This window comes from Podarcis filfolensis, assembly GCF_964270895.1.
Source record: "Podarcis filfolensis genome assembly, chromosome: 6".
In the NCBI taxonomy this organism is placed as follows: domain Eukaryota; kingdom Metazoa; phylum Chordata; class Lepidosauria; order Squamata; family Lacertidae; genus Podarcis; species Podarcis filfolensis.
The window spans coordinates 98,880,654-98,904,828 of NC_139609.1; the positions used below are offsets into that span (position 1 = coordinate 98,880,654).

Here is a 24,175-nt window from a genome sequence, read left to right on the forward strand (position 1 = left end):
TCCTTAAAGCCCCAGATTAGCTGTTATAATCCCATGTAAACAACTGCCAAGCGACGGGCTCAGGGAGACAGCGGTTGTACTGGAGGGAGAGTTACACGGGATTTAGCCTGTTCACCAGTTGGTTAATTCCAGGGGTGGGGAAAGGGGGGGGGGGCGATGGCTGGCCAGAGTCAAGGTCACCTGAGCAGGTGGCAAAGACAAAGGGAGGAGGGGGGAGGAGGAGGAAGAGGCAGCGCCAACACAGATCTCGCTTCCAGGCAGTCCTGTGCCTTTATTGAGAGGCGCCGTCAAGGCCAGCAAAGCAACACCCCACACCATGGGGGAAGGCGCCCCCAGGCCCCCCCAGGCCCACAGTTGGGGCTCAAGCACCCACAGCTTCAAGTTCAGCCACTGGCAGCCGGCAGGCAGGTGGGGGCAGCTGGGCCTGCCAGGCCCCAGGGAGCAGCTCCTTCCGAGAGGCAAGGGCACACTGAGCGTTCCTGGTCGTGGCGCGAAGGCACAATCCAGACAGGGTGCTGATCCTGTTCGCCAACGCAGCCAGGCCCCCTCTCATCCCCCGCAGAGCCAAGAGGAAGCAGAGGTCCATGCTTGGGGGGGGGTAGGGGAAGGATGAGGCCCCCCTTGCTAGTCTCCCAGCGTGATGATGTCATAGTGGACCCCCGGCTGGAGCTCGTGGATCTGGTCCGCTGCGCAGTCTGTGCTGAACGGGCCCTGCGCTTGGGCCATGGCGGCATCAGCCACCGCTAGAGAGAGAGATGGGTGGGAAACAGGTAAGAAGAAGCTGCGTTGGGGGGTCAGTTAAACCAGGGGCAGGAGGGGGCAGCTGAGCAAGAGGCAGAATGTGCCCCCTCCCAGCCCAAATTCTGCAACTTGTGCAAACTAAACAGGCTCCATTTGCATTCTTGCTCCATGAGTTGATTGGACGAAGCTGGCCCCTTCCGGATAATGTGGACCACAACTCCCATCGTCCCTGACCCCTGGTCCTGCTAGCTTGGGATGATGGGAGTTGTAGTCTAACAGCAGCAGGGGACCCACATTTGAGAGACGTGGGCGGAGGATGTGCAGCCCCCTTCCCCCCTCCCTGTACCCACCTGTCACTGCAGAATGGGCTGCGGCCTCCAGCTGAGCTTGTGTGAGGAGCTGCTGTCCTGGCGACACGGGGACATACTGGATCTGCGGGGGCAGAAGCGGGCAGGGTGGGCAGCAGCCCTGGGAGGCATTGCCCCTCCCCGAAAAGACACTCCAGCCCCATAAGCTACCAAACCCTCCTGCTACAAACACATGGCGTGGGAAGAGGGCCCCCTCTCTCCTACCTGGGGCTCCTGCATGAACTGACCGCTTTGTTCGTACTGGATGTGGGTGATCTGGCCGTCCTGCACCTGGAAAAGCGAGACGGAGAGGCGGGGGGTGGGATAGAGAAAGGTGGGTTGATCTGGTGAGCAGGGGGCAGGGAGAGAAAGGAAGGAGGCAACTGCTCCCTTGTCTTCCCCTCCAGCCCTGGGTCTCACCTGGATGTGATGCGTCCCGGGCAGAACCACGTACTCCTGAGGCAGGAGATGATGAACGCCATCCTGGGCGATGATGTACTGGACCTGGAAGGGAAGGTGTGGGGGTCAGGTGGGGTTGCTATGAGGAATTATGAAAATTGCAGCAAGCCATTGTGTCCGCGATGAAAGCATTGCTTGACTGGGCTTGAGTCACTGACAATGATTTCTGATCAAATCCCACAAGCCCCACCATCTCTGCCCATTTTCTCTGCTGCCCATTTTCTCTACGCCTGACAGGCACGTATAAGCATTCTAAAACACAGGCCAGTTGCTTCCGCAGGCATCCTGGGCCATAAAGATAGGAGATAATTTTGATGTAGATTTTGTTAATCTTTAGGTAGATCTTAAGGGCCAGGAAGAGAGTTCACAAGGAGATGGTAAATATTTCCTTCCTTCCCTGTTTACTGCCTGTTTATCACCTCCGGCGTTTGCTAAATGCATTCCTCCTTGATTCCTGTTTTATGTATGCGTGCTCAAATTAGTTCTTTGTAGTTAAAAGGATTTCTCTGATCTAACTTTGTCCCATGTGGGTTTTTTTTTTTTAAATGCTCAGAGGAAACCTGATGGGTTCTTACAAACTCTGTGTCAAAAGTTCTTTCGTTAATAAAAGGGACCTGGGCCAGGGTGTGGCAGATTATTTTTGGCACTTCCTGCCAGAGTCTTGCTGGCCAAGCTTCGTGCCTATTTTATTAATCAGGGTCCAATCCTTCCTTTGCCCTTGGAACGCAACAGGAAGGCATAGAAAGAGGAGTCTGGAGAGTGTGCTGGATCAGGCCAAGGGGGGCCCACCTGACCCAGCACCCTCTCCTCACAGCCGATGCCAACAGGACGCTCCAAAGGGAAACCTGCAAGCAGGATATCGGTAGGTAGCCATGTTGGTCTGCTGTAGTCAAAACAAAATAAAGAAATTCCTTCCAGTAGCACCTTAGAGATCAACTCAGTTTGTTATTGGTATAAGCTTTCGTGTGCATGCATGTATCTGAAGAAGTGTGCATGCACACGAAAGCTCATACCAATAACAAACGTAGTTGGTCTCTAAGGTGCTACTGGAAGGAATTCTTTTATTTTATTTCTACTGCAAGCAGGATGCGAGCCCAAGAGCCCTCTCTCCTCCTGGGGTGCCCAGAAACGGGCATTGCTGCCTCTGGCCGTGGAGGCAGAGCAGGGTCATCGAGAGCCCTCTCCTTCGCGAATTTAATCAAAGCCTCTTTCAAAGGCTGCTGGCCGTCCCTGCATCCTGCAGGAATGAGTTCCACGGTTTAGCTGTGCGCTGCATGAAGAAGAATGCCCTGAGGTATTCTGAGTTCCTGCCAGGCCAGCTCCAGCCCCCCCCATTGCCACTGCCCTACCTGGTTCTCTGCCGTCACCAGGTGTTGCACCATCTGCCCGTCTGCCGTCGTCACAATCTCCTGGATGTAGGCAGCATCCTCCTGAGAAGAGACGCAGGGGGTTCAGCTCTGGGCCCCAAGACCCACCACTGCCGCCCCACACCCAGATGCCCCACATGCGACGGAGATGCAGGCCGCAGAAGCCTGGAGGGAGGGGACCCGGGGCTCTGGCCTGCTTGCCCCCCTCACCTGGCCGGGGACGCTCTGCTCCTGCGTCATGAGGATGCGCTCCTGCCCCAGGGCCTGCTGGAGCCTCTCCGGAGCCAGGACAGCCTGGCCGGACTGCAGGGTCGCTGTTGGGGTGGGAGGGAGGGAGGGAGGGAGGGAGGGAGAGAGAGAGAGAGAGAGAGAGAGAGCACTCTGGTGAGTGTGGTTGGCAGGCATACCACTGCCGTCTTCACAGGGGCAGAAATGGTCTCCCACGTGCAAGAGGCTGCAAGTTCCCCAAACGTTTTGGGGGTCACCGTCCCCTTGATTCCACAAACTCACTCCCGGTGCCCCCCTGGAAAGCACTATTCAGAAGAGTGCGAAGGCAAAAAACCCCCAAAATCTTCCATTGTAAATTATTTGTATGCATTCTGACTAACGGCAAAGGGTGAAGGAAATATGTATGCAGTTGCTTGCCAAACAGGTGCAATCACTCACCTACCACTAATTTATTAGAAAATCAATAGCTGTTGCCAATTATGGGCCATCCTGTGACAACTCAGAACTGTAAACGTGTCCATTTGTGACCAAAGGAAATAGACTTGAAAGTGAAAAGAGCAGTAAAACTTGAAATACGAAGCAGGGAAGGTGTTTTAGTCAAGGCTCTGGCCTGTTCAATCCTATGTGGGCGATGGATGTGCTTGGAGGGTCCCCCTCCAGTGCCCCCCCCGCTGCCCCCTTGCCCCTTAGCACCCCTCTAGGTAACCCCAATTGGGGAATCAGTGGTCTTGGCCGTGCACAGCGCCATTTTGCATTTCTGCCCCCCCGGCCCCCAATTTGGGACTCTCGAGAGGAGCAGAGACGTGCCCTTTGCCCGCCCTGTGGCCGATGGGCAGCGGGGAGAGGAAGGGAGGCGGAGCCTCTGCTCTGCTCACTCTGCAGCGTGGCCAGGGCCTCGTCGTCGCTGTTCAGGATGATGGTCTGGGAGGCGCTGGGGGCCAGCTCAGGCGCCTGCTTCCCCCCTTCTGCGCTGTGCAGCCTCTGCATGTGGAATTTCAGGTGCCCGTTGCGGTTGAACCTGCGGAGAAGAGAACAGTGGAGAGACTGAGGTGGGGGGACTCCCTGCTCCCCTAGGGTGGCTCTGCTGTGAAGGGAAATGCTCCCCCCTCCATGTTGGCAGCAGCGGCCTCACCCACCTCTGCCCGCAGACGTGGCAAGCGAAGGGCTTCTCGTTGGTGTGCGTCAGGGTGTGGCGCCGGAGGTCCTTCTTGTTCTTAGAGGCAAAGCTGCAGTGCTGGCACTTGTGGGGCCGGAGGCTGGCATGCTGCTCCATGTGGGTCTGGTGGGGGGGGGGGAAAGGGAGAAACCAGGTCAGGGCATGGGGGCCCCTCCTCCTCGCCCTCCCCTGGGGCAGCTCCCTAAATCAACTCCCACAATTCAGATGAGCCACTTGCCCAGCCACTTTCCCCCCAGGAAAGAGCCCTCCCCAAATCTTTTTTTTTAATATTTTTTATTAGGAATTTCAACATAAAAATTTACCAAAAACACATCATCCTCATTCCCCCCCACCAAAGAAAATCCCACCCTCCCTCTACCCCCAGACTTCCCTCAACTCCTCTCTCTGATTTTTCAGCACGTTATTCTCTGCATATTATAAAATTGTAAAGATCCTTAATTTATCTATCTCTATGTTACCAATAAAAAGTTCGTGAAGGTTTATTCAAACCCTGCCAAGGAGTCCAGTTCATTTTGTTGTTTCTTTAAGTACTTTGTAAAAGGTTCCCATTCTTCTTTAAAGTCACAGTTGTCCTTGTCACGTAGTTTGTATGTCAATTTCTCTAATTCCGCATAGTCCATCAGAGCCCTCCCCAAATCTTCCCCACACAGAGCAAAGTGGCCCTGAGTGGGGACCTTCAGACCTTCTCTTGCAGGGGGTGTCACTGAACGGTGACATCAGGGACACCCCAAACCCCCTCTCCTCTCAGCTTGGGGGCGCAGGGGCTTCTCCAACTGCAGCCTGCCCTTCTGCCTCCCCGCTGCCACCCGGGGAGAGCGGCAGTTGTGCCAGGCCTCTCTCCTCTGGCCGCAGCGCTGTGGACACTTCCCAGCCGCCTGCCCCCTCCACCTCCATTTGCAAGGGACCCCCCCCTCCACCTACCCGGACGTCGGGCCACAGAGCTGCCGTGAAGGGGCAGTCGGGGCACTTGAAGGTGCTGGGTCCAACGTGGGCACGCTTGTGGCTCTCCATCTCCGCTCGGCCCGCAAACGTCGCCATGCAGATCTTGCAGGAGAACTTCTTGGCTGAGGGCACCTTGCCCGCCGGGGCTGCCGGCAGCTTCTTGGGGGAAGTGTCGTTGCCGGAGGCCTGCTTGGGCGCCCCCTGCCTGGCAGGAGGCCTGCCCTTGCCTGGGGCCGGTTCCTGATCGGCGGGGGCCAGCGAAACGGCCTTGTGGGCTGGCCAGGCTAGGCACTGGACCAGAGGCCACGGGACGCTGCACTGGGCCTCTGGCCGCTCCCCACTCATCTGCAGGGACAGGAGGGAGGCTGGTTAGAGCGGCACTTCCTGGACCTGGGGCTGGGCTGGCCTCCCTCCTCCCTGGGCGACAGACAGGCCCCTTCTTCCTCCTCCTCCTCCTCACCTCCACGGTGTGCTGCTGGCTCTCTGGCGTGCTGCTGGGAGTTGTGGCATCCTTCAGGGTGCAGCTTCTGACCACCGCCTGGACGACTTCGCTGGCACTCTCCCCCTCCCTGCCAAGAGACATCAGACAAACTCATGGAGGAGCAGAGGCCGATCGATGGCCGATGCTTCGGAAGGCCAGTTGCTGGAGGCCCCAGGAGAGGAGAGGGCTGCTACTGGAGCTCGGATCCTGATTGTGGGTTTCCCACTGGGGGTGTCTGGTTGGCCTCTGCCAGAACAGGATGCTGGCCCAGGTGGGCCACTTTCCTGACCCTGCAGGCCCTTAGAGAGGCAGAAGAGTGAGTCCAGGGGGGTGAGGGGGGTCTTTCAATTACCCCAAATTTCATCCTTTGGAGGATGGATGGCGGCTAACAGATTGAGGTTGAATCCCGACAAGACAGAAGTACTGTTTTGGGGGGATGGGGCGGGCAGGTGTGGAGGACTCCCTGGTCCTGAATGGGGCAACTGTGCCCTTGAAGGACCAGGAGTGCAGCCTGGGAGGCATTCTGGACTCACAGCTGTCCATGGAGGCGCAGGTCAACTCTGTGTCCAGGGCAGCTGTTTACCAGCTCCACCTGGGACACAGGATGAGACCCTCCCTGCCTGCGGACTGTCTCACCAGAGTGGTGCATGCTCTGGTTATCTCCTGCTTGGACTAATGCAATGCGCTCTATGTGGGGCTACCTTTGAAGGCGACTCAGAAACTGCAATTAATCCAGAATGCAGCAGCTAGACTGGTGACTGGGAGCGGCCGCCGGGATGCTCCTGAGAGATCTGCATTGGCTCCCAGTACATTTCCAAGCACAATTCGAAGTGTTGGTGATGACATTTAAAGCCCTAAACAGCCTCGGTCCTGTATACCTGAAAGAGCGTCTCCACCCCCATTGTTCTGCCCGGACACTGAGGTCCAGTGCTGAGGGCCTTCTGGCGGTTCCCTCACTGCGAGAAGCAAAGCTATGGGGAACCAGGCAGAGGGCCTTCTCGGTAGTGGCACCTGCCCTGTGGAACACCCTCCCATCAGATGTCAAGGAAATAAACAGCTATCCTATTTTTAAAAGACATCTGAAGGGAAGTTTTTAATGTGTGTGATGTTTTATTCTGTTGTTAATCTTTTGGGAGCTGCCCAGAGTGGCTGGGGAAACCCAGCCGGGTGGGCAGGCTATAAATAATAAATTATTATTATTATTGTTGTTGTTGTTGTTGTTGTTGTTGTTGTTGTTGTTATTCACGTGGATCCAGAGAAAACCTTGAAGCCACAGGGGCAGTAGGAATGCAGAGTGAGCCTTGGTCTGAGACGGCCGTGCAAGCCCCACCTTCTACCTCCCCAATATATTTCTCTCTCACCTTCCCTGCAAGAAGCTCAAAGCTCCCTCATTTAATCTCCACAACCACCCTGTGAGGTAGGTGAGGCTGAGACTGGTCCAAGTAATAAACAAAACATCATCATCATCATTATTATTATTATTATTATTATTATTATTATTATTATTATTTCCCTGTCCATCTGGCTGGGTTGCCAGATGGCACGTGAGCTTCGTGTCTGAGTGGGGATTCAAACCCTGGTCTCCCAGGTCCTAGCCTGGCGCTCTAAGCAGTGCACCACGCTGCCTCTCGCTATCGACTCCCTGCGGCCAGAGCCCTTCCGCCTGGAGGCGGCCGGCTTCTCTGCTCTCACCCGTAGAGCGTGCTGGTGGCCTCCTCCTCGCTTGGCGCAATGATGCTGTACTCGGTGGTGCTGCTGAAGGGGATGGTGACTTGCTGGATCTCGGTGCCCTCCAGGGCTGCCTCCTCTGTGACGTGCAGCGTCAGCACCTTGGTCTGGGCCTCCTCCTCCTCCTCTTCCTCCGGCTGCCCCTGGGGCTCGGAGGCCTTGGAGAAGCCGTCGGCCTTCACCACGGCCACCTGCAGGGGGTGCAGAAAGCAGCCGTGGGTCACGGCGTGGCACAGCTGGAAGGGCCCGCCAAGGAGCTGGGGCTTGCGAGGGCCTCCCCGGCCTCACCTCCAGGGTGCTGCTGGCGGGCAGTTCCCGCTGGCTGCTCATGTTCAGCAAGAGGTCCAGCGCCGTCTGTGTGGCCAGCTCAGCAGAGCCTTCTACGTCTGCAGGGGGAGCAAGAGGGAGGTCAGCTGGGCTCCTGCTCCCGACATTTCTATGCCCTTAGCCAGCCACAAGGGAGGGAGGGAGGGAGGGAGAGCTTGCTTGAGAGTACAGTACAATTGCAACTTGCGCAATTTCAACAATACAGTGGTACCTCGGGATGCGATCCGAATCTGTTCCAGAGCCCCGTTCGCATCCTGAACAGAACGTAAGACGCGACTGCGCGTGTCGCCGCTTCCGCGCATGTGTGTGACGTCATTTTGACTGTCTGCGCATGCTCAAGCGGCGAAACCCAGAAGTAATGCGCTCCATTACTTCCGGATCGCCGCGGAGCGCAACCCGAAAATACTTATCCTGAAGCGTATTTATCCCGAGGTATGACTGTACAATGGTACCTCGGTTTAAGAACTTAATCCGTTCTGGAAGTCCGTTCTTAAACCAAAACCATTCTTAAACCGAAGTGCGCTTTCCCTAACAAGGCTCCTGCCGCCGGTGCCCTCCCACCATTCGGCTTCCGTTCTTAGACCAAGGTAAAGTTTGCAAACTGGGACACTACTTTCAGTTTTGCGGAGTTTGTAAACCAAATCGTTCTTAAACCGGACTGTTCTTGAACCGAGATACCACTGTATGCGGTTGTAGGCAGGCTGGCTGAAACCCCGCAAGTTCCACCCAAGGAAGGCAGTGACCTTAAAAGCTCTTTTGGTACTGCGTCCTCCGACGCTGGCAGAATGGCGACACTCAGATTGGAGACCACCTGCTCAAAGCTCTGCAGGGTCCCTTCTGCGCCCCCTCTCTCCCTCCCCTCCTGCTGCTCCAGGACAGGCCTTCAGAAAAGGGCCACCCACATTATCAAGGGGGGTGGAGTGAGACCCCGATGTGCTGCACGTTTTTGAGACCTGTCTGTTTTTTGTATGTTTGTTTTTGGCTATACGGTCATACCTCGGGATGAATAAACTTCAGGTTGAGCGTTACTTCCAGGTTTTGCCGCTCACGCATGCGCAGACGCTCAAAATAACGTCATGCGCATGTGAGGTAGCGGCGAAACGCGACCCACACATGCGCAGACGCAGTCGCGTCTTACGTTCCTTTCATGCTGCGAACCGATCCTGTTTGCATCCAGAGGTACCACTGTACCTCTGGATGCAACCCAGGATTTGGTTGACCAATAAAACCTGACTCCCCTATGAAGAAACACTGCAGCATTTGGGACCTTTTAGCTTTGGGGAATGGCAAGTAAGGAATGGCAACTTGGCAGAAGTTTATAAAATTCTTGCATGGCTTGGAAAGAGAGGATAGAGGAAAGTTTCTCTCCTTCTCTGGTGACACGGGAACTTGTGGACATCCAGTGAAGCCGAATGTGGGAAGAAAAAGGAAAGTCCTTCCTCATGCAGTGCCGTGTTAGACTGTGGAACTCCCTCCCACAGGAGGCAGTGACGGCCACCAACTGAGATGGCTTTAAAAGAGGACTGGGCAAATTCATGGAGGAGGAGAGGGCCACTGTTGACTACTAGCCACAATGGCAATGATCTGCCTTCCCAGGCAGAGGCAGAAAGGCTTCTGAATCCCAGTTGTTGGAAACCACAGGAGGGGAGAGGGCTGCTGCTTGTGGGTTTCTCAGTGGGGCACCTGGCTGGCCCCTGTGAGAAGAGGACGCTGCACTCGATGGGCCCGTCCCTACCTGGCTCGTAGATGATGGTGGCTGCCTCCAGCGGCTCCTGCGTCAGGATGGGGGGCTCTGGAGCAGGCGGGGTTTGGGCAGGTTGGTAGGTGACCTGCTGGAGGGAGAAAGCGGTGAGGGCAGCTCAGAGCTGGTGGGAAGGACGGGGCAGCAGAAATGAGAGGGGGGGCGATGCCCGGGCACTCACGGGGGAGCTGGCGGGCGCTGCCTCCGCGGCCGCCTGGCCCTGGCTGTGCTGCTGCTTCAGCTCCTCGATCTGCTGGAGGGTGAAGAAGGGGCGGCGGCGGCAGGGGGGCTCCTCCGGGTGCCGCTGCACCCACTCCTCGAAGTTCTCCGCGTGGCGGCACTGGATGTGGAGGCGCAGGTTCTTCTTGTGCTTGGTGGTGAAGTGGCAGAACTCGCAGGCAAAGGGCTTCCCGCCTGCAGGGGAGACAGCAGCAGCAGCGGGGTGAGGACGGAGCCTGCCCGGCTGGTGGGAAGAGGGGGAAGGACAGCTTGGCAAGCGGGGGAGTGGAGAGAGTCTGCCCCCCTTTCCTTTTTGCGGGAGGCAAGATTCTAAAAAAGCCCAGCGGGACTGTTCACACCCGTTGAACAGTCCTAAACGCAGAATCGCAGAGGGCCCCCGGGTCCCACCCCCGGCAATGCAGGAATCTCAGCCGAAGGATCTCTGAAGGATGGCCGTCCAACCCATGCTTAGAAACCTCCCAGGAAGAGGGGAGAACGAGCGCCAGCCCTCTGCCTGCAATGTGCTCTCTGCCGTCTGCCAGCCGGGGGGGCGGGGGGACTGGTCCTCTGCCCTTCTTTGTGTGCCTTCTCCAAGTGAAGTCCAGGGGGAGGCCTTTTCTGTGGTGGCTCCCCGTCAGTGGGATGCTCTCCCCAGGGAGGTTCGCCTGGTGCCTTCATTACACACCTGTAGGCGCCAGGTGAAAATGTTCCTGCTCAGCCAGGCCTTGGACTGATTCGTATTCCGTAGCCTTTTAAATGCCTTTGTGTTATTGCCTTGTTGCTTCTGGTCTAACCATTTCCTTGTGCTTCTATCTTGTGAACCTGAGTAATCGATGGCATGAGGCGGCGCTGCTCACCTGTGTGCTTGACGGCCATGTGGGAGAGGAGGAAGTCCTCCCGGACGGTGGCGTAAGGGCAGAGGCTGCAGCGGTAGGGCTTGTCGTGGATGTGCAGCAGCTGGTGCTTGAGGAGCAGCTTCTTGTCCTCGCAGACGTGGTCGCAGAACTCGCACTTGAACCTGTCCGGGAGGAGGAGGAGGAGGAGGGAGTACAAAAGAGCATTGTTAGCAGGAATATAAGAGTACATAAGAGTACATAAGAACATTGTTAAGGCCTTTAGGGAGGTATTCTTATATGCAATGGCCGCAACTCGGACTTTGGTGGCAAAGGGGTGGAAGGAACAAGAAGCCCCGACAATAACAGACTGGCATTACAAGCTACAAGAATTTGCTGAAATGGCGCAGTTAACAAATACCCTGAGAGGCAATTCAAAACAAAAATTTATGGAAAAGTGGGACAGATATAAAACATACATTCAAAAATACAGCAAAGCTTCGCTATCTAGGCTAGCATTTGATTGACGTTGGAGTGAGACTGAGTTGAGAAATAAGACTAAGGGCACATATTGATATAGGAATGTATTAGATAATATGTAAATAAATATGCAATAATAAGAGTACATTCATTTGTAAAAGAGGAATATACAAAGGGAAAGACAGGAAGTCTAGTGTGTTGGTATGTATATGATTTTTTGGGGGGGAATTTGTTTTTGTTTTTTCTCTTTGTTCTTTCTTTTTGTTTCATTTTCTTTCTAGGTATATAAAATTTGTATATATTTTTTGTATACGTGTTGGAAATTATATTATAGTAAGTCCTGTAATGTAATATGACAACGTTTACCGATGTAATATAAGAATGTTAACAAATAAATAAAATACAAATTCAAAAAAAAAAGGAGGAGGAGGAGACGGCCGTCACCGTGGGCCAATGGGGGGTGGTGGCCTATGGGGGGTGGTGCACAGCTGTCCATTATTCCTCCCCCCACCCCGCAAGGGCAATGCAGGGGGTGCTCACCGGCGGTTGGCCACAGGCTGGATGTGGGTCAGCAGGTGCATTTTGAAGGTGTAGCGCTTCTTGAAGGACTTCCCGCACTGCAGGAGAGAGGAAGGGCTCAGGTCACGCAGGGCAGGGGCGGAGGAAGGGGGGGCGGTGGGGGTGGTCCTGTTGGGATGTGTCCAGGGAAAGGGGGGCAATTGGCAGGCCCCCAGCTGGCTCCAGCCGCCGGCCGGCAGCCGGGCGAACTCCAGTTCTCAGAACAGCATCTATCAGCGACTCAAGCCCCGGAAGCCTTCAGAGACTGAGCACGCTCTAATCAGTAGAGTGAATAACTCTTCACAACGGAAGTGGCGGAGAGAGGCATATTTACAGGCGTTTATTCAGCATCAGGAGCAAGGGAAAAACATGTCAGCTTCCCTTCTTATCCGAGCAAACAGCAGTATAGACAAAAGCAATATACAATGGAAGTTCCCAGAAGACTGTGCTGGAAGTAAACAGACATGTGATATGCAACAACTCCACATGCCTGTTCTAAAGGTGGAATGGAACTATATCCTAACAGGTCCAACCCGGGTGTCAACACTGAGGGGGGTGACAAAATGCCGGGGGCACTCAGTGCGGGGCCTGCAGCGCGCCTGAGCCATGCGTCTCTCCTGGGAGTGACGCGGTGGTTTGGGCGCCCGCAGGCTCCGCGCTGCCCCAAACGGTCCCCCCGCTGCCTCCCCCCCCCCAGCTGTAGGGCAGCTGCGTGGGAGGAGGCAGGCAGACTCCTCGGAGGACCTGCAGAGCATCCTGCCCCTATGGGCGGCTCGCCCCCCCTGGGCATGTCACCCCAGACGCCCGAGCGGCTTCCTCTGCCGCTGATGCAGGGTGCCAGCTGCGGACCTCGCCACCTGCCCCCCCCATGCCCAGGCACAATGCATCAGCTGAGAAGGGCCCCCTGCTTTGACACCCACCTTGTCACACATGTGGGGCTTCTCGGTGCTGTGCGTCTTCATGTGCTGCGTGAGCCTCTTCTGCATGGGGTAGACGCGGCTGCAGACGGGGCAGGGGAAGGAACTGCGCTTGGGGGGCTGCCCAGAGAGAGATGGAGGTATGGTCAGAACTGCCTGGCTCAGGTGAGACAGAGACCCCACCCCCCACCCCACGAGGAGCAGCCGGCTATGCTCAGCCCAGAGAGCTGGCCTTGATTCTGAAGCTCCCCTCCTGGTCCTGCTCTGGACTCTGTGTGTGGCTTTGCCAAGTCACAGCCTCTCGGTTCCCAAGCCGAAGCAGCCTCCCTCGCAGGGTTGTTCATGAGGGCACACACAGCAAGGAACGCCCCCTTGGGGAGCCAAGAAAGATTCGCACGCAGGAGTCAGGTGGGGGCGAAGGAGGACACTCACCGGGTCAGCTCGCTTCTTCCTAAAAACAAAAACAAAGGATAGACGGTACATAACACCAGTAGAATTAGGGGAAATGTATAAAACTGGCTCAAACCTATGCTGGAAATGCAAGGAAAAAGAAGGGACTTTTAATCATATGTGGTGGGATTGCAGTAAAATTAAAATGTTTTGGGATATAATATATAATGAGTTAAAGAAAATGTTCCATTCAACATTTGTGAAAAAGCCTGAAGCTTTCTTGTTAGGGATTGTGAGAAAAGACCTGCCAAAGAAATTTAAAAATATTTTTATGTATGAGACAATGGTGGCAAGAGTCTTAATAGCACAAAGATGGAAGAACGAAGAAACCCCGACGAAAGAACTGTGGCAAGAAAAACTGATGAACTATGTGGAACTGGCAAAATTGACACACAAACTACGTGACAAGGATAACTCTGATTTCAAAGATGAATGGGAACCTTTTATGAAATATTTGAAGAAGCAGCAAAATGAATTGGACTCTTTGGCAGGTTTGGAATAAACATTCACAAACTCTTTACTGCAATATATAGATAGATAATTTGAATATTTTTACAATTTTGTAACATGCAGACAGAAGCCAGAGAAAGGAGCTGAGGGAAGTCCGGAGGTGTTCTATTTAGGGGGGGGGGAATGGAGGGGGCAAAACAATGTGGATGATGTATTTTTGTTAAATTATTGTGTTGAAATCCTTAATAATTTTTTTTAAAAAAACAATGGAAGGAAGGGAAGAAGCAGCAGGTGAGGCCACTGAGAAATCGCAAAATCGTAGAGTAGGAAGGGACTCCCAGAGGACATCTAGCCCAACGCCCTGCGATGCAGGAATGTCAGCCAAAGAACCCCTGACAAGCAGCCACCCACCCCGTGACCTGGACATGGGAGGGAGGCCCCGCTGCCACCCCTCTGCTGCCCGCCCGGGTCTGCCGGGGCCCCTGAGGACACCTACTTGTCGCGGTTGTGGACGGCCGAGTGGCGGATGACGTCCTTCCTGTAGACGCTGGTGTAGTCGCACTCCTCGCACTTGTAGGGCTTGCTCCCCACGTGGTTGAACATGTGCTCCTGCAGGGGGAAGGAGGAGGCTGGAGGAGCAGAGCGCCTGGCACTGCCATCTAGCTCGTTTCAGAAAGTTTATATGCCGCCTGATTGCTCTCATAATGTATTTTGATGCCGTGAGCAGCCCTGAGATTTTCAGCTGACCAAATTATCACCAAGAAAAATTGACAACAATATTTCTCAAAAGTCTTAGAGAAGTTAAAAGCAGCAGTAGACTAAAAGCAGATTTTATGAAATAAATATTTCGCTTTTGACCTGTGATTTCTTATTGCACTTTAAAATGGCCCATGCAAATAACTTCATTTCTTCTATATAGGTGAAAAGATAAAGGTATATACAGCACAGAGCAGCCCCATGTGAAGGAGTTCATCTGTTACGTTAGAACCATTTTTATCGTTCATGGTTTGTTCTGTATCAAATTTTGCTACCTCAGATGAATATATATATATATTTAAAAATATGTTTATTACTTTTAGAAAAAACAGCAGAAAAAGTCAATTGTACGTACAAATCCATCAAAGGAAACTGAAAATGCTGCAACTTCAACAGTGGCTGTGACTAAATGAAGTACAGATGAAGTAGCTCACACCATCGTCTTCCTAATCTTCCAATATTAAAAAATAAACCTGGGCTGGTTCTGCTCCTTGGCCTCTCTCCACCTGCTCACTGGAGCAACTTCCCACAGGCCCCTCTCTCCGTCCCGATTCCCTCTCAGGCAGGTCTGCGGGGGATGCAGGACAGGGCCTCCTCAGCGCTAGCTGATGACAAGCAACTTTGGAACTCCCTGCCTAGAGAAGTTATACTGGCTCCCTCCTTGCTGTCCTCCCACTGGCAGACAGAGGCTTTCGTGTTCAAACAGGCTTTGGGGAACAGACTGCTTTTAAAGAAAGGCCTTGCGCTGTGATGTTTTGATTGTACAAACTGATTGTTCGTATGTTTTAATAGATCTTTTCTATGCAGCGGACCTGCAACTTAATGCTCACTTGCATTTTAAATTGCATTTTAACCTGTATTTTAATCCCCCCCCCTAATTATGATTTTACTGTAATTTTACTGGTGTTAGCCGCCCTGAGCCTGGCTCTGGCCAGGGAGAGCGGGGTATAAATAAAATTTATTATTATTATTATTATTTATTACAGGCAGGTGGGGAAGAGAAAATGAATACATAAACATCCCCTGCTCTCCATTTATTTGTCTTCCTCCCACCTGCTCGGAGGAGACGGGAGAAGGGAGGCGGCCAGCACTCACCTTGAGGGACGACCAGCGGCGAGAGCGGTAGCTGCACTGCAGGCAGCGGAAGAGCTGGGGGTCTCCGGCCTCGTGCGAGTTCACGTGGAAGCGCAGGTCCTCGGGCGTCAGGAAGCGGGAGCCGCAGATCCGGCACAGGTAGGGTCGCATCAAGGGCTTGGCCGACTTGTAGCAGTACCTGCGGCGTGACATCACAGGGGCGCTCAGCGCAGAGAGCCCAGCCCCACGGAGGCCCCAGGGTCTCTTGCAGGGAGCCCCAAGAGGGCACATGGACCCAACCCCGCCTGCCGTTCCCACCAATCACCTTCGCCCGATGTACTTGCGGTATTTCTTGCCCAAGAAGCGGTGGGAGGGACGGCCGCGCCGGCGGGGGGGCGCTTCCAGCTTCTCACGGGAGGAAGGGTCCCTGTTTTCGGAGTCGGACTGGCTCACGGCCTGCTCCCCGTGGCTTTCGCCCCCCAAAGGCACTTGATCCGAGGAGCTGGCCGCCTCGGGGACTTGGGGGTCGCCCTGGGGGAGGCCCTGGGATGAGACCACGGGCTCTGCGTTGCCACCTGCCCAAGGGAAACAGCCAGGCAGCTTAGTTTGGGGGGAAGGAAGGGGAGGGGGGTGGCCTGAAGCCACAGCAAGCACAAAGCCAATCGAGGAACAGCATTGTGCAAATTGGGGGAAGGGGGAAGAAAAGAGAGCATAAAAAACAGGATGAGAACTATTTAGCATGAAGAAATCTGTTTAGCCTGGAGAAGACTGACAGGTGTCAAAGGAGCCATCTACAAATATGTGAAGGGCTATCTCACGGGAGTGTCATTGAATTCTGCTCCTATTGATCCAGAGAAGAACTTCCAATGCATAGTTGGCAGAGGAAAAACCTAAACACGTTGCAAGATTCCCCCAAAATAGACCAGAGGGAATGAATATTTCATCCAGGAGAGCTTTACTGCTACTGAAGGCAAATGAGCACAATGGTTAGAAATCCAATACATTCAGGATTGGCCCTGTCTGTAAGAAATCCAGTTGCAGCAGACTTAACTTAAGCTTACAATAACTTATAAGTCTAAACTTTAACGCTACATACTGTACAGAACAGCACACCAGAAGGAAAAGAGATAGAAAGAAAAAGTGAAGCCCAGGCTCCTTCTGGCCTTATTATGATAGTCAGCACGACCTTGACAGAAGAGATAAGAGAGCCAGTTTAAGCCAGCTGTTCTCAGCTTCTCTGAAGGAATAACCCAAACACCAGGAACCTTCTGCTTGTTTCTTTCACAAAGAGAAGCTTCCAGAACCTTCTTGAACTCATTGGAATAGGAAAGATCTCTACGCATCAGATCAATACTTTCTGCACCAAGAAATGCAAACTGACAGGGAGATGGAGCAAACTTGTTCTCTGGTGCTGCAGGGGACCCTCTCCACGTCTGTGCTTGGTGTCACCGCCTTGCTCCCATCGCGACTCGACCCACAGGGGGCAGAGGGGGATCTGAGCGAGGCTCCCTCAAAGGCAGCAAGCCCTGCCAACCTCCTACCAGCAGCTGAGTAGAAGAAACTGCCCTACTGTGAAACACACTTATTTGCAAGAACGCCTATTTGCTTGTGAGTAGTCCCACTGAACTCCAATGGGGCGCCAAAGCACCCCCTGGAGAATCTGAAAACCTCTGTGTCTTTCTTTCTTTTTTCCTCCAAATAATCTTTATTAGTTTTCCAGTTACATACTCCACATACACATAATGTGTTGCATTTTACATTTATACTTGCTCCTAAGCGATAAAATTATATGTGATATAAAAAGCCAGAAGAAGGAAGGAGGGAAGTCAGCGCTGAAAACCTCCGTTTCTGATATGCAGCCAGCAACTGGAAGTGTTTCACTTTGGCCCTAAATCTGGCAATGACTTGGAAAATGGAGAATCCGCCATGCCGTGCAGGTGGGGCTGACCTTGCCAATCGGAGCGCACCTCTGTGTGCATTTCCGCACACTCTCCCTGCTCTGCCACCGCTGCTTACCCTCTGGCTGAGGGACCACCTCCAGGCAGGGGAACTTGCGGGGCCGTCCTGGCCGCCGCCGTAACCGCTCCTCGCTGGACGTGGGCACAGGGCGGCTGCTGGTCTTGGGCAGGCGCCCTCGGGGCTCGTCCTCCGCTGGGTTGTAATCGCTGTCCCCTGCGGAAGAGTGGCAAAGGCAGGCCAGGTGAGCGGGGCGGGGGAGCCGGGTGAGGGGCTGCAGCTGGGCGGTTGCAGGAGAAATACCTTCAGGGTCATCGATAGCCCCTGCGTCCACAATGTCGTCTTCCTCCTCGTCCTCTGCTTCTTCTGCCTTCCTCTTTTCTGGGGCCTTGGGCATAGGAGCCTCCTTCCGGGGGCGCCCTTTCTTCACACTGGGGGCTGACGCTAGAGGGGAGGAAACAGCACGATTCAGTCTATATAGCCAACACCATTCAGCCAACACCATTTCCTCCCCATCCCCCCATACATTTGCATTTCTATTTCCTCAATCCATCATATTATTCTTTTCTCCTTCCTCCCACTTCCCTCTGCCCCCACTCGATTTCCTCCACATTATACAATTTACAATAATCTTTGCATTCTACAATCTTCTCAAATCATCTATATATTCTTATTCTCTTTCCTTACTAATTTTTCTTCCGCCCAGTACTTCACATTTTAATCTAGGCATATTAGCATATCTTTTTTTGAGCAATATTTTGTCATATATTCATCAAAACATTTTCACTCCTTTTTAAATTTTTGATTTGGATTGAGTCCATATATTGTGCCCCTCCCATCTCTCCCATCGTACAGCAGCTTGACTTGCAAGCAGCAGAGTTGAGAAAAGGATCCCTGGCCTGGAGGAACTGGAGAGGGAAAGGTCTTTGCCCCCTCTCTCATGACGCTGGACCTTGTGGATGCCCAATAGTAGTGAACATTGGAAGACTCTGGATGGATGGAAGTCCTTCTTCATGCAGAGTAAAACTATGGAACTCCCTCTCGCAGGAGGCAGTGAAGACCACCGCCTTGGAGGGTTTCAAAAGAGGATTAGACAAATTCATGGAGGAGAAGGAGAGGGTTACTGAGGGCTCCTAGCCAGGATGGGTCTGCTCTGCCTCCAGGGTGAGAGGCAGCGACGCTTCTGAATGCCAGTTACTGGAAACCACAGCAGGGATAGTTATACTCTTGTGCTCAAATCCTGCTTCGGGGTTTCCAAAGGAGGCATCTGTTTGGCCGCTGTGAAAACAGGACGCTGGACTAGATGGGCCATTGGCCTGATCCAGGCAGGCTCTTCTTATGTTCTTATACTGCCCTGTTTGTGCCACAGAACCTCCCCTCCCTCTCCTATTGCTAACCCTCGCCCTCCCCCCTCGGCTCCCAAAAGTTGACTGCACACAAACTAGAGAAGCTGATAGATTCGTGGTGCAGAGCCAGAGTTCTCTTGGCAAGCCTGCGCAAGAGCCGACTCCATGCCCTCGTGCACCAATCCTGCCTTGCCCTCGGGGTCCCTTCCAACTCTCTGAGTCTACGAACCGCTCCAAAACTCCACTCCGCCCCTGAAGCTTGCCGAGCCCTGGCCGAGCCCGACGCACCTGGCTGGAAGTGGCGCTCCCTCATGTGCTGGATGAGGACCCTCTTTGAGGCACTCTTGTGCTGACACATCTTGCATTTGAACTGCTGCACCACGACCACCTCCATCAGCTCCTCCAGGCTCTCCAGGTCGGGCTCCTCCGACTGGTCCAGCGGCTCCGGCTGCTCCAGCAGCTCCAGGGGCCCGGGGTGCTCCACGCACGTCGAGGTGGGGCCGTCCGCAAGGGCTTCGACGGCCAAGCTGCGGGCCAGGGCAGAGCTGGCCATGTGGGATATCACGGGGGCTCCTGCGGCAGAGGGAGCGAGTGCAGGCGCCAGGTCAAGGGAGAGCTCCTCCTCTCTAGGCTGGCCAGGAGGGAGCCCTCAGGCCAGCGCAGTCCGTGAGCGGCAGAGGCTGAGGCTGCCTCCGCATTCTGCTCCCGGCCGGAGAGGAAGGAAGCAAGGCTGGAGCCAGTGAGGTGTCGTGGTTAAGAGTGTCGGGCTAGGACCTGGGAGAGGGTTTGAATCCCCCACTTAGCCAACCTCACAGGGTTGTTGTGGGGATCACATGAGGAGAAGAAGAATCACATACGCCACCTTGAGCTGCTTGGAGAAAAGGGTGGGAGAGGAAGGCAAAGAAATGGATGCATAAGACCCTTTCCTTACCATCATCTGGTCCCTGCAGGATGAGGTACTGGGTGGTTTGGGCCCCACCATCCTCCTCACTTGTCACAGCAATGCACCCTGAACCAGGGAACAAAGAGAACCAGCGTCAGCTCCTGCACAAATGGCATATTTGGGGCTGCCTCCTAAGAACGGCTGTGAGAAGCGACTTCCAGAGTCCGTTTGCTTCCCCCAACTCCCTCTGCACCCTCCCACCCCAGGCTCCCCGCCCGCAGCCCTCTGCCTGCTCACGCTGAATGATGTCTGGCCCAATGGTGGACTCTATGATCTTGTCAATGGCGGCACTCAGATCCGAGGAGGTGGAGGCCGTGGAGTTGGAGACGACGGGAGCTCCTTCCGCGAGGACGCTGGAGTGAACGAGGCCCTGGGGAGACTGGGAGACCAGGACGGACTGGCTGACGGTGGAGACGCTGGACACCAGGGTGGACTGCGCGATGGAGGAGGAGTCCGGCAGGTAGGCCCTGGGCAAGGCGTCCGTGCTGGAGCTGCTCTCCGGTACTTCGGCCTGCGAGGCAGAGAGGGGGAAGAAACAAAGGCTGGAACTCGACTCAGAGGTGGCAGAGAGAGGAACGTGGTGGATGCTCCTTCAAAGGAGGATGTGAAGAACAATTTAGGTGGCCATCTGTCAGAGACTCTTTAGTTGTAATTCCTGCATTGCAAGGGGGTTGGACTAGATGGGTCCCTTTCCAACTCTACACAAATAAATAAAGGCAAATCTATCATTCCACGAGGAAAGGCAAGAGGAGACTTCCTACTAGCCTCTCATACTTCCACCAGGTCAGACTTGCTATCTTTGCTCCCTGTGGAATGGGCCTGGCCTGCTGTGTCCCCCACCCTGGCAGAAAGCCTGGCCCCAAAGAGGCAAAAAGACTTGGTCCGTACCAAAGAGATCCCTCCACTGTCCGAGCTCTGGCCGACCCCGGATTCATCTGCCTCCGAGAGGGTGACGGGCACTGAGGCAGCATCGCTGCTGTCTGCAGACATGGACTCTGAGGTCTCCATGCCCAGGCCGCTCTCGGAGGGCTCCTCTTGCTGCCCCAGCCGAGGGGCAGCATCGCTGCTGCTCTCCACTTCATTTTCTGCTTCCATGGCCGAGTCTGGAAAAGCAGAGCGTGTGTGTCATGGTGGGAAGAAACCCCAGTCTTCAGTTGCCCCCTACTGGGATGTGGCACTTGACACTGCCCATCAGTGAGAGGTGGAACGAGAAACAGAAGCTTCTGACTGCAAAAGAGGAGTGTTCATGCAACAGCACCTCCCCACCCAAAAAATATAAATAAATCAGTAATGGAATCAATGCTAATCCATGCCAGGTCTTTCCTAGTCATATTTCTGAAGCTCTCTTGCAAACCCAGCACCCAGGCCAGTTCAACACTCTTCGGTGTAGCATCTTGCCCCCCTCATGACAACCCCAGGAACTGTCTTGCCTGTCCGTTGCGTGGTACATATTTCTGGCACATACCTGAATGGGGATATCCCAACTACAGCCAGAGCCAGATACAATTCCTCTAACTGTGCTTGGGTGAGGCCAGAAAGCGACCAACATCTAAGGCACCTCAGACTAGGCAAGGAGAGAGAAGAGAGGAAACAATAAACTTAAAGCTTTTAGAAGAGGACTTAAAGAAACTTATGGAAAATAAGGCTACCAAGGTCTACTAGTCATGATGGCTGGATCAGAGGGACCCGGGATCAGAGGTCATATGACTTGAAATACCAGCTGCTGGGAATCCAAAGTGCAGGGAGAGATCCTGCCTGTGAGGCCTCCCAGAAGAGGCATCTTCCTGGCCATGAAGAGGATGCTGGACGAGATGGGCTCTTCTGACGTTCTGAGGCATAAGAGGGGGCTGCTGAGCTTGAGGGGATTCTCACTGGGGCACCTGGCTGCCACTTTAAAAGCAAAATGCTGGGCTAGATTGATCCAGCTGCAAGGCCCTCCCTGTGTTCCACAACACAGCTTCATATAATCGGGCTTATCTCTGAACCTAGATGGCTTCAAAGACACAAGATGTGCTCCAAATTCCAGGTTCTTTGTTTCATCAGGGAACCAAAGATGAAAGCAGCAAGCAACTAGTGTATCCCCTAATCTCTAATGAGATATATTGGCAGCAGAAAAGTAACTAATGTTTGAATGACAATCTCATTACTTTGCCGCCTCCAGAGTCTGCTTGTTACCCTACATGTGTCCCTTTGGGCAGGAAAACTTTAGCCTGCTAGGCACTGGGTTTGGAGTCCAGGTGACCCTGTGCCTTGGTTTGCTTATCGCCCCCCCCCCCCCCCGCCCAGCAGTTTAACCACTAAAATTTAATGGAAAACTGAACAAGCTGCCGGAGGGAATATTGCTTGTCCAGAAATGCCAGAGTACAGTTTGATCTAAGCAGAAAGAAAAGTGGTGCTCCTATTGCTGAGCGCTTAAGTTGCTCATATTGGTGTGTGGTATAGTGGTTAGAGTATCAGACTAGGATCTGGGAGGCTGCCCTGCACAACTTCGGTGTTTGCAACCCACAATTCACCCAGTGGGGGAGGAAGCCAGGCAAGCAGGCGTCCGAGAGCGCTCCTTGCAGGGCTCCTTGAATTGCGGGCTGCAAAGACCAAAGTTGTGCAGGGCAGCCTTTGAGGCTGGAGCAGAGCAAGGGTGGAGGGGGCTGTGGCAGAGAAGGGTTTTTGCCCTGAGCAGGAGTTGTGAGGTGTTGCAGGAATTTATGTATAGGTTGGGGGGGGGGTTTGCCCCTCCAGCAGATATCATGCACATGCAGAACACTACCAAAATCAGCACAATCACTTTTGTGACTTTTGTGATTTGTCCCCACAAAACACTTCATCACAGTTTCTTCTTATCTATTCAAAGGGCCTCTGCTGCACAATACCAAATGTAAGAAATTGCTGATAAATGTATCTATGTACTGGATCACTGGGAAAACTTCAGAAATTCCTATAGACATGTGAGCTCAGCTACTCAGCAGCCCCTCTGCCTGAGTGATAATCCCTGGCATCCAGAGAGTGCCAGAGGGTAGCCATTCCAGAAATAACAAACCCAGATGAAGACAAAAGGGTGTGATTAATTTGGCTGGGAAGCAGGGAAATATTTCTTTTGTTACACTTGATGGGTGTTTGGTGGAGGGCAAGGAGAACCACGGGGCAGGGTCCAGGATGCTCAGATTCCTGCCACCAGACCTCCCCTTTCATGATGTAACCATGATGTATTAGTGTTGTAGTTTGGGGGGTGTAACATGGGGATTAGCAGCTAATAAAAGTCTGGGGGGGCTCTTTTGTTTGGGGCTTCCATCTTGTTCCACCTGGTGGCAGGTGGGAGCCCTGTCGCGACAGTCTTCAATCCAGACCAAGCCTCCTGGCTGCTGTTTTGCTCTGGTCTTCCTGGCTGGGGCTTGGTTTCTGTCCAAGGGAGCCCTCAGATTTCTCCCTTACCAGAGGCCAACCATTCCCCCTGCTGTGCGGCTGGGACACCAGATTCTGCCGCGATTCCTGCATTGCAGGGGGTTGGACTAGATGACCCTGGGGGTCCCTTGCAGCCCTGGGACGCCAGAGGAGGCAGCTGAGCCCAGGGAGCGGGAGGTAGCTCTGGGCCTGCAAGCCCGGCTCCCGGGTCGCCCATCGGGCAGGGATGGAGGGATTCTCCCACAATGCACCTGGCGAGGCCAGGGCGCCCCCGCCTCCCTCTCCCCGCCTCCCCTTTTCCTATTGGCCCAGCGCCCTGGCGTGACGTGCGTGCGGGGGGGGGGGCTCGGCTGCCGCGCTCTGCCTTCCCTCCCGCGGGGCCTTGTCCGAGGCGGGCTGCCCTCGGCGCTGCCTGAGCTCCCGCCCGCGCCTCGGCCGCCCGCCGCCATCTTGCGCCAGGCCCCCTCCCCTCGCCCGCCGCCCGGAGACCCGCCCAAGCGCGCCGGGGACCCTCCGCCCGCCGCGGCCTCCTTACCGCCGGGGGCCTCTCGCAGACACCCCCGCGGCCCCTCAGCCGCCCGCTCCCTCCGGCCCGGCACCCGCCAGGTCGCCATCGCCGCTTCCCTCGCCCGGCGGAGGGATTCTTCCGCCGGACCCCGCCGGCGCCGGGACTACTTCCGAGGGCGCGGCGGCGGCGCCGGGCGGGCGGCGGTGGCGGCGCTGCTCCGGCTTCTTCCCCCCCGGGGTCTGGTTGCTCACTCGTCGGGGGAAGCGTCAAGCCGGCCGTTTCCTCGGAGAAATCTGGCGGGCCGCGGGGGACTACTTTTTCTCCGCGGAAGGCTTCGAGGGCGTCAGTTACGTAAGTGCGCGAGGTGGTCAAAAGGGCGTGCGGAGCGCGTCACATGATTGCTGGGCGTCACGTGCCGGGGCGGAAGAGAGGCTCCGGGCTTCTCCGCTCCCTCCGGGCCGCAGCCAGGGGACCGTCCTGGGCCGGCGAGGGGCTTCTTCCCTTCCCGGGGCGGCTCTGGCAGGCCAGGCCGAGGGGGAGCTGGAGCCCGGCTTGGCAGGCCTCGCCTCAGGCATTGGCATGGCTGTCAACGGACAGATTTGAAAATAAGGGACCGGCAGCCTCGAAAATAAGGGATTTTAGTCAACCAGTAAAAAGGGACCAGATAATTTTGGGGAGCAGCGCCGGTTTTTAGCCCTTCGTTTCCAGAGGTTGCTGCTCAAGACACCAGCCGATGAAACACTGCGATTAA

The 24,175-nt window shown here is 54.6% G+C and overlaps 1 protein-coding gene across 2 annotated transcripts; it reads right to left on the reverse strand.

Annotated features, from left to right (window-relative positions):
• Positions 1-247: 247 nt before the first annotated feature.
• Positions 248-23,578, reverse strand: ZNF335 (zinc finger protein 335). 2 transcript variants are annotated; one of them, XM_083618356.1, is made up of 29 exons: positions 23,452-23,578; positions 20,986-21,084; positions 20,409-20,623; positions 19,758-20,031; positions 19,509-19,586; positions 18,866-19,150; positions 17,535-17,675; positions 17,292-17,447; positions 15,601-15,850; positions 15,297-15,474; positions 13,942-14,054; positions 12,978-12,996; positions 12,549-12,665; positions 11,611-11,687; positions 10,615-10,775; positions 9,720-9,952; positions 9,533-9,626; positions 7,759-7,856; positions 7,435-7,661; positions 5,722-5,830; positions 5,241-5,606; positions 4,279-4,421; positions 4,018-4,160; positions 3,125-3,228; positions 2,897-2,977; positions 1,509-1,592; positions 1,314-1,379; positions 1,092-1,173; positions 248-743 (listed from the first exon to the last, which is right to left on the reverse strand). In XM_083618356.1, the coding sequence occupies exons 3-29, from the start codon at positions 20,613-20,615 to the stop codon at positions 625-627; spliced, it is 4,005 nt and encodes a 1,334-aa protein (XP_083474482.1). In that variant the 5' UTR covers positions 20,616-20,623; positions 20,986-21,084; positions 23,452-23,578; the 3' UTR covers positions 248-624. The 2 variants fall into 2 exon arrangements, with proteins under 2 accessions (XP_083474482.1, XP_083474481.1); XM_083618355.1 differs by having other exon boundaries at positions 9,533-9,629.
• Between the last annotated feature and the right edge of the window lie 597 nt (positions 23,579-24,175).